Genomic DNA, 13,243 nt, shown 5'->3' with positions numbered 1-13,243 from the left:
AATTTCAAAGTTGTATTCTTGCAATTTCAATAACCATCTCTAATGGCGTTGAGAAAATTATTTTCCTTTATATTTATTAACAAGATATTTGATCGGACAGTGATCAGTTATTATTTTAAATTTATTGCCAAATATATATGGTCGAAAATATGTAATTGAGAAAATTACCGCTGAAAATTCTTTGTCTGTAGTTGAATAGCTTTGCTTATGATTATTTAGAGTTCTTGAAATATAGCATACTGGTTGGCCTTGTTGTGAAAGCACTGCTCCAATAGCATAGTCACTAGCATCAGTTGTGATACTGAATTCTTTGTCGTACTCTGGGAATTTGAGAGTTGGGTGAGATGAAATGAGTGCTTTTAAATTTTCAAAGCTTTCAATATATTGTGGATCTTTAGCGTTTATTTATTCTCTTGTAGTTTAAAAAAATTTGTTTTTAATGAGTTTATGTGCTCTTCTAATGAAGTTGAAAAAATTAATATATCATCTAAATACACGACACATATTTTATTTATATATTCCCTCAATATATCATTCATAAATCTCTGAAAAGTAGCTGGGGCATTTTTCAACCGGAAGGCATTCGGACGTATTCATATAGTCCTGCCGGAGTGACAAAAGCTGTTTTCTGGATGTCCCTTTCTGCCATTAAAATCTGATGGTAACCTTTTGCTAGATCTATAGTGCTAAAGTACTGTGCTTTGCCCAATTTATCTAAGATTCCTTCAATATTCGGTAGAGAATACTTATCGTCTACAGTCAATTGGTTTAACCTCCTATAATCAACCACTAGCCTGAATTTTTGTATTCCTGAATTATCTATCTTTTTCGGTATTATTAGATTAGGTGAGCTATATCTACTGTGACTTTTTCTAATTATCCCTTGCTCTTCTAATTCAGAAATTTGTCTTCTTACTTCTTCTTCATGTTTTGAAGGTAATCTATAAATTCTTGAATTTATTTGTTGATCCGTAACTGTTTTAATTTCATGAACTACTGATTTTGCATTTGTGAGCTTGTCCCCTTCTTTATAGATAAGTTTATTGAAATGCTTTAATAATTTTTCGATTTCCTTTTTCTCATTTGATTTTAAATGATCGAGGTTGATTTACTTTACTTTACTTATATCTAATGAATAAACTTGCTCTTGCATAGTTTTCATATAAAATGGAACATTCACACCATTTTTCAAAATTATTGCCATTTTTTCGATATCAATGGTTTTAACGTTTTTAAAAAGGAAATCATTTCCTATTAACAAATCATATGGTTTATTAAAATCCATTAATAACCATCTCATTCTGGCGTTTTGGGACAAGGGCTTTTTACCTTAACATTTGGCGTTTTAATTATCCCGTTTAAAGTATGTATTCAATAAAGAGCTTTCACTTTCAAGCACTGGTAATTTAAATTTTTCGAAACTAGCTTTTTTCATTATACTTATGGTTGAACCTGAGTCGACCAAAGCATAACATTTTTTCTCAAAAAATTACTATTTTGTACTTGTACAAAAATTTCTTTGCTGTTGTGAGTAATTATAATGGTTTTGATTTGTCCAAACTTGTTCTGAATAGTACGATTTTGCCATCGAGGCTATCTTGTTTGATTGGATTGTTATCCATGAAGGTTTATTTGACGTTGTCTGGATTGTGGACGATACTGTTGTTCAGAAAAATTTTGATTTTGTGAACGATATTGTCCTGAATAGAAATTTTTGTTGTTAACATCATTATTTTTGGTATTAGCTTGAAAGTTGCTTCCCCCTTTTTTTAGATAAGGATTTAGATTGCCTTCATCCAAATGCAAATGTCCCTGATGCTAATTGTTTTATTCGCTGAATTAGCATTCCCGAAAAAATTTCTCTCATAGTGTCACCATTTTCGCTTAGTGCACTATATTCTGTTAAATCATCCACGATTTCGTTTAATCTTTTACTTAATTCCGCTATACTATTTACTTTCAGAATCGAAATTTCTTTCGTGATCATCATTTGATTTTTTGTGGGTCTATAATGTTGCCTTAATTTAGTTTTAAAACTTTCCTAATTTTCAGGTGGGTTTATTTGCAAAAAAATTTTTGCTGATCCACCAGTTTTCAAATCATAAATAACCCTGAATACTATTTCTACCTGTCCTACATAGTCCTTTCTTACCCTGTCAATTGCTTCAATGAAAGATGGCAATTTTTTTACGATTCCTTCAAAGTGAGATACATACATATCTTAAGTCTTTTTCGACCTTTGCCTATTTGTAAGTTGATTTATTGCTGCATTTTGCGCAGCTATCTGTGTTAAAGATGCCAAGCATCGAGTTAGCATTTCTATTTGCTCTGCCATATTTTTTATTTTTATTATTATTATTTTATTTTTGCAACAAAAATTATAAAACAATTGCAACTCTGTTGGCTTGTTTCTTTTCTCGTTTGTTCGTTTCTTTTTCTAACGGTATTGTTTTTGAATTGATTGAAACATTTAGTGAGTATAATTTCTGCGTTGACTTTTTGTTTTTTTTTTTTTTTACAAAGAAAGTAATGGCTTCAAATAAAACTTTACTTAAATTACTAAATTATTAGTTGAATATTATTTTACCTTGCTGTTGGTGCTGCTGTTGTTGTTGTTGTTGTTTTGTTGTTGTTTTGTTGTTGCTGTTGTTACTGTTACTGGTGTCGTTGTTTTTGTTAATGTTGTTGCTGTTTTTTGCTGCTGTTGTTACTGTTATTGTTGCTGTTGCTTTTGTATGGCACTTACAAATATCTCTGGTCCACAATTACATATATTTTTTATAAAATTATTTTATAGTTCACTTTTTTTTACTTCAACAAATTATGCGAAATTGTATATCCTTTACATTAATATGACGCCTTAAAAAATGAGTTTTTTTTTTATTATTATTTTTATTTTTTTTTTGCAACTTTCATTTATTTAGCAAAGTTTATTAATAATTTATTTTCAATTTATTTATTTAGCGTATTTTATATAGTTTAATTTACTTCATAATATTTCATTTATTTAGTATAAGTTTGCTTTCAACACACTAAAATTGTTACGCTGTATAGTAGAAAAATGGGGAACACCGAATTACCGACTGCGCCAATTACGATATTATACGTAATTTATCAGAAATTACATATTTTCCCTTTGAATAAAAAACTCCGGCTAATTTTCCGTACTGTGCGACTTGCCGTTCAGTTTATTAATAATCATTTTATTCTTTATAAAAATCTTATTTGCTAAATTTACTTGGAGCCGTTGTGCTGACTTGACATTCCTCAGCATCAACGACCCGGCATATCTTAAATAAACATATTATAATAATAACAGTGGCATTGGATTTCATTTTTAAAGGAATGTAAAAGATGATTACTTGCTTATGCATATTTCTTTATTTATGAATTTATGCATGTTAATATGTATGTATTTAGTTGAATCTTCAAACTTACATTTTAGAGGAATGAAAAATATTTAGAAAATACTTGTCTTTTTTGGTATATCGACAAGTTTGAAAGTGGTGGAGTCGTTTGACGACGCAACTCGCGTGAAATGAGCTTTCCAAAAAAGTATAGCATGACGACGACGAATAAAACTAGAACTACGCGCTTTCAGCGCCAACTAGCGAAAAAACCGCAAGACTTTTTTGACAACCCAATATATAGCTTCAAATTTAATTATTTTTGAATGACTGTTTCATTTAATGTTAAATATATTGGATTGGTTCATTGTTTTTACGGTAATCGGTGTGGTTTGAATATTTTGCGTGCTGAATTTTCTATTCTCATACTGTTTGACATTATTTTCACTATAACAGCAGTAACTCTCCTCGTAAAATTGCTAGGGTGGATTGTATAGAAAACATCGCAGTTTTTTGAAAGTAATGGGGCTCTACCTCATAAAATTAGTTTCAGTAATAATTTACTATGCTCAGTAATTCTAGGCATACCATTAAACTACTCAAAATGGTTCGATTAGAACGAACATACAACAATAAATTTAATTGAGTCTATTCCGTCCCAATAATGAGAAATATCGGCTATCAGGGCTAATATGATGATGAATTTATTTGTGTCATTTGCTGATTTCTGTATTTCCCTGCAAGGTAGATGAAAGCGTTAGTTCGCAAAACACTCGATTTTTGTGGAATTACTTTAATCATATGTACTATATGACATAAATAATTTTTTTAACAGATCTCAATGAATGCGTTTTGATGAGCCCTTGCAGCTCACATCAACGTTGTTTTAATACAAATGGTTCCTACCGCTGTCAAAACTTGCTACAATGCACGGCGGGCTATAAATCCACTTCAGACGGCACGCAATGTATAGGTAATGCTTCGATAAACGCAGAAAAAGTTTCCGAATAAACAAAAATTTAGTCTCATTATTAAATATCTTTTTTATCTATTCTATTTATTTATAGATATTGACGAGTGCGAAACCGGAGAACATCAGTGTGCTGAGAATCAGATTTGTCGAAACCGCAACGGTGGATATATTTGTTCATGTCCATCTGGACATCAGCTTTTACGAGTGCACGACGGCGTAAGCCGTTGCATAGACATTAATGAATGTGGCCAGGGGCACGTACCCGTTTGTCCCTCGAATGCCCAATGTCTGAATACCATAGGATCATATTATTGCGAATGCAAATCTGGTTTCCAAAAGAGCAAAGGGAACGAACATGTTTGTTTGGATGTGGATGAGTGTCAGGAAATACCAGGTCTATGCCAACAGAAGTGCGTTAATTATTGGGGAGGTTACCGTTGTACTTGTAACCAAGGATTCGAGTTAAGTGCCGACAATCGCACATGCAATGATGTAGACGAATGCGAAGTACACAAGGCGTACAAACTCTGTATGGGCTATTGCAATAATGTTCCCGGATCGTATGAGTGTTCATGTCCACGGGGATATACGCTGGCTTTGGACAAAAATACTTGTCGCGATATTGACGAGTGCGCAACTGGAGAATTTTGCACGGGACGTAACGATATTTGCACGAATATACATGGTAGTTACAAATGTACCACCATACATTGCCAGTATGGATATGTCAGTGATCCGGATCAGAAAAAGTAAAGCAATAATAAATACTTTTTAATTTAAAATATATCATTTAATATATGTTTTCTACCGTCAGTCGTTGTCGCTTGACCAACAATCTCTGTGAGGGCGACGAATGCTATAGCAAACCATCTGCTTACACTTACAATTTCATTACACTTGTCTCTAAACTTGTAATACCGCCAGAAGGCAGAATTGTGTTTACGCTTCGTGGACCTATATGGTATGATGATATCGACTTTGATTTGAAAATTATAAAAATTCAAGCGTCGGCTAATATCGAAAAAGCGTCGGATAATCATTTTGAGTAAGTTATTTTGATCATCTTCATTCATCAATACTTTTAAAATTTTCGCATAATTTATAGTACCCTTAAGAGTAAACATGAGGTTCACTTACAACTGAAACGTTCTTTGGAAGGTCCGCAGGATATTGAATTAGAACTCGGTATGACGGTTTTCACAAATGGTATGCCGAGAGGAAAGAGCGTTGCCAAAATATTTATTTTAGTGTCACAGTACACCTTTTAAAATTAGACCACAAAACAATATTCATATAAAATACACGTATATTGCGGTTTTTATGAATCAAATTAATTGTTTAAAATTTTTTAAGATAATATTGTGGTAAGAAATCATGTTTCTGTTTAATATTTTCATAACTACATTTCACTTCTCATCAGCGAAAATTATTTTAAAATCATCCTCAAATGGGATATTTTGGCATCAATACATTTTTACCATACAGACATACTACTTATTATTAGGAAGAGACTCTTTCCTAATTTCCATTACATATCTTACACATTGACCGATATTTGCGGTTAAAAGACAGTATGAATAAATATGACAACTTGAATGTATGGTCCGAGTTTGATAAGAGATGGCATACTTTTAGCCACTATTTTTGCATCCCGATGTTTAATTTAATTTATCCCGTATATAATATTAATTCGTACTTGCTTTGTATACTGGAAAAAAATCGGATGAATTTTAAAGTTGTGCTTTATGGGAAGTAGGCGTGGTAAGTAAGATGTAGCCCATTTTCGAAGTCTAACGTGGGAATTTCAAAATATTTTGATAAACCAAACCTCGTTGAAAGCCGTCGCACACTGGGGTATTTCACACTGATTTAGCGAATTAATTCAAAAAATGAAATTGAAATATGTTTAATGTATTTGGTACCATGTAAAATTAGACAATATTTCACATCACTTACTTAAAGTATTTTTGTTCTTTCCTTAACCGTTTTTCAACACTAAGCTCGCAAAGTTGACTATTTATAACAAGTTTGTTAGCAAGAGGTGATTTGCGTAATTTCGTCGGTGACTATAGTATTTTTTCGAAATAATTTCCAAAGAAAGACTTAAAGTTAATATGGAACAATCAACCTCAGGTAGTTCAAGTGTTTATATTGTATATTTGGGTTTGAAAAAAAGTGTGTTTATATTTTTAATTGATTTTTGTTTTAAACCTTAAAAAAATTGGTATTTTTTATGTTTATATATACATAAGTTTTTTTGTGCGTGAGTGTATACTATAATTTTGCATTTACCATAATCTGTGCATATTGGACTAATATTCAAAAAAAAAAAGAAGTTGCCCTTTTATGCCTATTTTAAAATATTCAACTTTTCATCATAAACGCTTTGCAATAATATAAGAACAAGCTTACTTGAAGCGAAATAGATTGTGTGAAGTGGACGCGTTTTTGTGCGGTCCAGTGTTTTGCATAGTTTTTCCCTAGTGTTTTGAGGCAGCTTTTTGTGTCTTATTTTAAATTATTTTACGTACCTGTTCGTTTTGTTTTCCGCGGCAAAGTTTGTTTTTAATAAAATTTTTTCCCCTGAGAACAGCAATCCAGGCACAACGTGGTTAAAAAATTTTGTTTTGCCGTTGTGGTTGGAGACTTCAGCTGTTTTTCCCCTCCTTTTTCTTCTTTCTCCTTTTTATTTTGATTTTTGCATTCTCTTTCGGTTTTGGCGTTGCCAACCATCGAAAATTTAAATCAGACTTAAGAGGAAGAGACTGAACGGACTAGTTGGCAGGTGTTCCCAACTATTTACGAGTGAGTTTGACTGCACTTATGTGTCAGTCCTCTGAGAAGTGGAAAGCTGTTCACGAAGCGGATACTTCCATCATGACAATACTAAGACAGATACAGCAGAATAGGCGTCAGTCCGTTTGTGCTATAGAGGAGACGTAAAATGTCTTGTCACTGCCATGAAGTAATACCTTATCTGGTGGTTCCGTGGGAGAGTCTTGAGTTGGGAGTAGGTTAGGTTTTGCGGATTAAAGTCCCGCACTCCGGCTTTCGATGCTTCCTCCTACTATAAAAAAAAGCTTACTAAAGTATGGAAAAATGTATGTACCGAAGTCATTTAATGTTATTTGTTGTTGTTCTTATTGCAGGTAATTTGTTTTCTTTATGAATCATATGTAATAAAGAACGGAACTTCTTTACATGCATGTACATATGTGACTGTTCTTGTAATAATATTGTAAAATATGTACATATGTGACTGTTCTTGTAATAATATTGTCAGCAACCTAAATGTCACGTAGATAACAGAAGTGTTTACAAACGAAAGGTGGTGGAAGGGAATGCCACTTAATTCGGGTTTTCTTTAAAAAAAATTGTTTTTCATTTTAGGAGTAAATTCTAATTCGCTTTTTATAACACGCCAGACCCTATATGATATTATGCGGAACTCAAATTGTCAAAATTTTCAAGAAAGATTCTAATATTTAAAAGATGAGTTGAAAAAACGATTTAAGCCCACAGATGACGATATGGATGAATTTGATAACCGAGTGAGAATGTTTTTCGTGGACTTTAAGTCTCCGAGGAAATAAGCGTGGTCGGAAAGAGACATCCTTTGAATTATCTGAGCAACGCACTAAATATAAAAAAACTAAAGATCTACGGGAAAAAACTCCACTTTCCATGTTGGCTTTCGCTACATATGTAAATTTAAGAGCTTCAGGAAATCTTGAGGCATCAAAGCTTGTCCATGAATTGACAACTGCATCTCCATCAAGGGCTTCTAAATATATACAAAGTTTTCACGAGTCAAAAGTAACAAAAATGAGTAATGAAGAAGCATTAGTTGTGTTGATTAACTCGTCAGTTTACTTGTCATCAGTACAATGTTGTTAAAAAATCCGCTTCAAAAATATTTCCTTCATACACTGGTGTTCAATCTGCAAAGAAGAAATGTTATCCTAGAACTGAGAGCATTCATATTTTCGAAAACTTAGCAGTAGTAGACTTGCAAGCCCTGCTTAATCACACTGTTGAACGATTATTATTACTTCAAAATGAAATTATCGTCACTCTAGATAAAAGTAAGTTGTCTAAATTCTGCTTGTATACGAAGTGGGGCTTTGATGGTAGTTCTGGTCATAGTTTGTATAAACAAGCTTTCCATGGAGCAGAAGCAAGCGATTCATCGGTTTTCATGACTTCCATTGTTCCAGTTAAATTGGTTTGTGAGGAAAAAATAATATGGCAAAATCCTCGACCCTCTTCCACCAGATTTTGCAGACCTTTGAGAATGTCATTTGAAAAAGAGACCGCAAGAGTTTCAGTAGCAGAAAAAAATAGAGTAGAAGAGGAGATAAGGGATCTTTCTTGCTCTATTGTACCGTATGGCGATAACTTTGTAGAAGTGAGACACACGTTAATTTTATCAATGGTAGACGGAAAAGTTTGTAATGCCTTAACAGAAACATCCTCTACCCAAAAGTGCTAATTGTGTGGCGGAATGAGTAGAGAATTTAATTTAATTGACAAAATGATCGAAATGGAGGTAAAAATAGAAAATTTACAATTTGGACTATCTACATTACACGGATGGATAAGGTTTTTCGAATGCCTTCTTCACTTGTCATATAAGTTACCAATAAAGAAATGGCAAGCCAGATCAGAAAGTGATAAAAAAGTCGTAAATGAAAATAAAAATCGAATAATAAAGGAATTTAGAGAAAAAGCTGGATTAATCATTGATCAACCAAAACCTGGATGTGGAAATAGTAATGATGGAAATACAGCCAGACGTTTCTTCCAAAATGCAGAACTATCTGCAAGTATAACGAAAGTTGACTTGGAGTTGATAAAAAGAATGCATACATTATTAGTGGTGGTTACTTCGGGATATGAAATAGATATAGAGAAGTTTCGTGATTTTGCACAAAACACTGCCCGATACTTTGTACAATGTTATCCCTGGTATAACATGACTCCAACTTTACATAAATACTTTATCCACGGACCGGAAATTATAGCACACGCTTTGCTTCCAATTGGCCAACTATCAGAGGAAGCACAAGAAGCTCGAAATAAAGATTTTAAAAGATACAGGGAGCATTTTTCTCGCAAAAGTAGTCGAACAAAATGTAATGAGGATATATTAAAGAGATTTTTAGTTACTTCAGATCCATTGATTTCAAGTAAAATAAAATTACCCGCAAAAAAATCTAAGAGCTTGCCGCAAACAGCTTTGGAACTTTTGAAATCAGCAGCTCCTCCAGAAAATCCTGATGATGATGATAATGATGAATCTGATAGTACAGATACTGATGATTATAGTAGTAGGGACAGTGATAATTATTAATTTGTTATACCTGATGCTTAAAACCGTAGCAATAATGTATAATCATATAAATATAATCATATAAACATAACTTTCAGTTTATTTTCTCTTTGGTAATACTATGTAAACCTTCGTAAAAAAAAAAAAATCCCACTAAGCTGTTTTCGGAATTGACTTTTTTTTTTAGTAAAAACGATGTAAATAATATAAATCAATCCAAATTTGTTCAATGAAATGTACGTTTGAATTGATCTACAGTTTCAGGGACAAATACCCCACTGTGCGTCGATTAGTTCTGAAAGAATATGATTACACCTAAATGTAGGTGTAAAAATTATTTGGGTGACCCTGCATGAATGGGTTTAGATATATACATATATTTTAAACGTGTTAGGAGGAGAGAACACGTTCACTTTTTTTTTAAATTTGAAACCGAAGTTGTACCAAATAATTGAAATTCACTGTAACAAATTAATATTTTATACCTTTATTTGTGGCTTAGTTACTGCCGTTTATAAGTTTTTGTAAACGGTGTACAGTCACAGGATGTCATAAAGTGTACGGTCAACAGTTGAGTGGGCTCCTTAAATTATTTTAATTAACGCGTAATCCAGGCTGTAAAAATTTGGAGACAGATTCGCCGGACGTCCTCGACATCGTTGACATCATGCATTAATGTTTGAAAACCATAAAAAATTTAACACAAAATCATAAAATTTTAAAGCAATAACAAAAAAAATATATCAAAATAAAAAAACACTCAATCAGTTTGCGCGCTACGATTCTCGTTCGCAAATCTGAAGTAGTTATCAGCTGTTCCTGTCACACGGCAAACCAGCTGTTTACGCAGAGTTGTAGGTGGCCAGGGACACTACATTATTTGCACAGTCGGCTAAGCAGTTGATAAGGCAGTTTATATCACGTAACGTAACCACATTTCCATTAGATCGTGATAAACATACATCGAACGAATTAAAAAAATAGAAGCATTGAACAATGAGCTAAAAAATTAAAATGCGACAGTTAATCGCTAATCAAATAAACCAACTAAATGCCTTCTTCTTCACCAAAATCTTTAAAAGTCGATTCGACCGAAACAGACGAAGAAAACCTTGAAAATGAAACAAATTGGTTATTAAGAAAGAATAAAAGTAGGGAAACTAAGAAACGCAAAGCGAATTCTTCACCGGATGTAACGCTGAAGTCTCCGAGCCCGGATTGTTGTATTGTATAAAAGGTAAAAAGGATATAAAAATAAGTCATCGCCCTCCGCCAATCATAATATCAGAAAATTTTAATCGACCATTGATGCGTTCCTTGATAAACGCAGAGGTCAAAAATTCTTACACACTTAAGCTCAAAGTTCATGTGAAATAGTTCAGATTATAGAATACTTACAAGGAAATTAAACGAATCGCAAATTTCCTGGCACTCATACGAAGACAAGCAATCGCGGGATATACGCGTAATGGTAAAAGACCTACATCACTCATGTGAGCCAGAAAGCATTCTCTCAGATCTTCAGAAGCACGGTTTTAAAGTTACAAAGGTCATAAATAAACTTCGATACAAAACCAAAAGTCCATTAAAGATGTTTATTATATGCTTCAAATCTACAGAGAACGTAAAGAAAATTTACGAAATCAAACATATTTTAAACTCTGTCGTCAAACTCGAGCCCATCAAGCCATCGAATCTTATATCGCAGTGTAAGTCTAGTCAAGCATTCGGTCACACCTGAAATTATTGTTGTAAACCACCAAGGTGTGTGAAGTTCGCCGGAAATCACACAACTCTAAGTTGCACAAAACCTGCCAAAGTACCTCCAAAATGTTGCAACTGCAATCAGAATCACCCTGCGAACTATAGGGGATGTGAAGTGGCAAAAGAACTTCAAAAAATTAAAAACGCGACCGAGAAAAATAAAGAGCATCACCAACAACCAAAACGCTTAAGTGAAACCGCTTCTACTGCTCCTCAGAAGGATGTTACTAATGTAAGTCAGCAATCTGGAAAACCCTCATTTGCCAGTATAACTAAAGGTCAAATTCAACAACATACGTCTGCAAACCATACAAATTCGAATTCCATTAGTGATATTACCAATAATTTCTCGTTAATTCTCGACAAGCTTAATAAGATAGAAGAGCAAGGTAAACTTACCCAGGAACGTCTTACTCAACTAGAGCGACAGCAAATGTAGAAAAAATTGATATTTGTCTTATATCAGAAACCCATTTTAATAATGAAACATTCGTTAAATTCTAAAATTACAAAGACCTATTGCTCGAACCACCCAAATAGAATCTAGTTTCGGGAAAGCAAGTATTACCGCGCTATATAACCCACCTAGACACAATATCAAAATGGACTTGTACACGGAACTTATACTAAAACACCATGGAAAATTCATCACGGGTGGTGACTTTAACGCGAAACACTCCCAATGGGGCTCAAGAGTTACGACACCGAAGTGAAGAGAGCTATTTAAAGCTGCTATGGCTATTGGATGCGACTTTATGTTTACTGGCAAGCCGGCTTACTGACCTTCCGACTCAAGAAAACTACCTGACTTGATCGGCCTTTTCATCACTCGACAAATATCTAAGAAATTCATTACCATGGAAAATGGATTGGACTTAAATTCGGACCACTCGCCAATATATCTAATCTTAAATGGCCATCTACAAGAAATACTACCTTATCTCTCTAATAGACATACGGACTGGAATATTTCAAAGTTATGCTCGACAAAAATATTGATTGTAAAGTAAATATAACTACTAAATATATATTAAAAGATGAAGTTCATGCATTTACGAAAACTAATCAAGAATCGGCAAGGAAAAGTACTCCTGTTCCCAAACGAAACTTTTACACTAAATATCCTTCCGATATTTTAGAATTTATAAAGAAAAAGAGAAAACTACGTAAAAAATGGCAAATCACGCGATATCCTCAGTATAAAACAGAACTAAACAATTAAACTAAAATTCTCCAAAATAAAGTTATTTACGAAACAAAATATTTCTAATTATATTGAGAAATTAACACCAATTCCCTTTGGAAAGCTGTAAAAAACGCTAGGAAACCAATATTGTCGAATGCACCCATCAGAAAGCCAAACGGGTCCTGGGCCAGAAGCGATGAAGAAAAAGCGAAAGTTTTCTCAGAGAAACTAAATGAATCATTTAGTCCTTTTACGGTCGATGGTACTCTACCACAGCTGGAAGAATCGCAATACGTGGGTGAAATCCAACCAACAACAAATAAAAAAGTAGAAAATATTATAAAAAGTAAATTTAAACCAAAAAAGGCTCCCGGCTTCGACTTGTTGACTGCTGATGTACTAAAAAATCTAACGCGGAAAGCAATAGCAAAGCTTACGACGATAATAATGATCCCACTGTCATGGAAAGTATCTGAAATTATTATGGTACAAAAACCTGGAAGAAGCGCACATTAAGCCTCGTCATATCGTCTAATTTTACTGTTGCCTATTTTGTCCAAACTACTTGAAGCTGTAATCATAAGAAGACTTCAGCACATAATTGAAGAAAAGAAACTTATAGTTTATCGAATAACGAGCAT

General features: G+C 33.4%; 1 protein-coding gene across 10 annotated transcripts in view; it reads left to right on the top strand.

Annotated features, from left to right (window-relative positions):
- Positions 1 to 5,650, top strand: part of LOC105225395 (fibulin-1) — a 70,463-nt gene extending 64,813 nt beyond the window's left edge. For 8 of the 10 annotated variants that reach the window (XM_049460308.1, XM_049460310.1, XM_049460312.1 and 5 more), the window contains 4 exons: positions 4,183 to 4,320; positions 4,415 to 5,069; positions 5,135 to 5,365; positions 5,426 to 5,650. In XM_049460308.1, the coding sequence (XP_049316265.1) occupies positions 4,183 to 4,320; positions 4,415 to 5,069; positions 5,135 to 5,365; positions 5,426 to 5,588 (1,187 nt within the window). In that variant the 3' untranslated portion in view covers positions 5,589 to 5,650. The remainder of the gene's footprint in view (positions 1 to 4,182; positions 4,321 to 4,414; positions 5,070 to 5,134; positions 5,366 to 5,425) is intronic. The other 2 variants (XM_049460311.1, XM_049460309.1) reach the window with 1 other exon arrangement.
- Positions 5,651 to 13,243: the final 7,593 nt, after the last annotated feature.

The sequence above is a fragment of the Bactrocera dorsalis genome, chromosome 6 (genome assembly GCF_023373825.1).
Source record: "Bactrocera dorsalis isolate Fly_Bdor chromosome 6, ASM2337382v1, whole genome shotgun sequence".
NCBI classification, from domain to species: Eukaryota; Metazoa; Arthropoda; class Insecta; order Diptera; family Tephritidae; genus Bactrocera; species Bactrocera dorsalis.
This window is presented reverse-complemented; position numbering and strand designations above follow the sequence as displayed.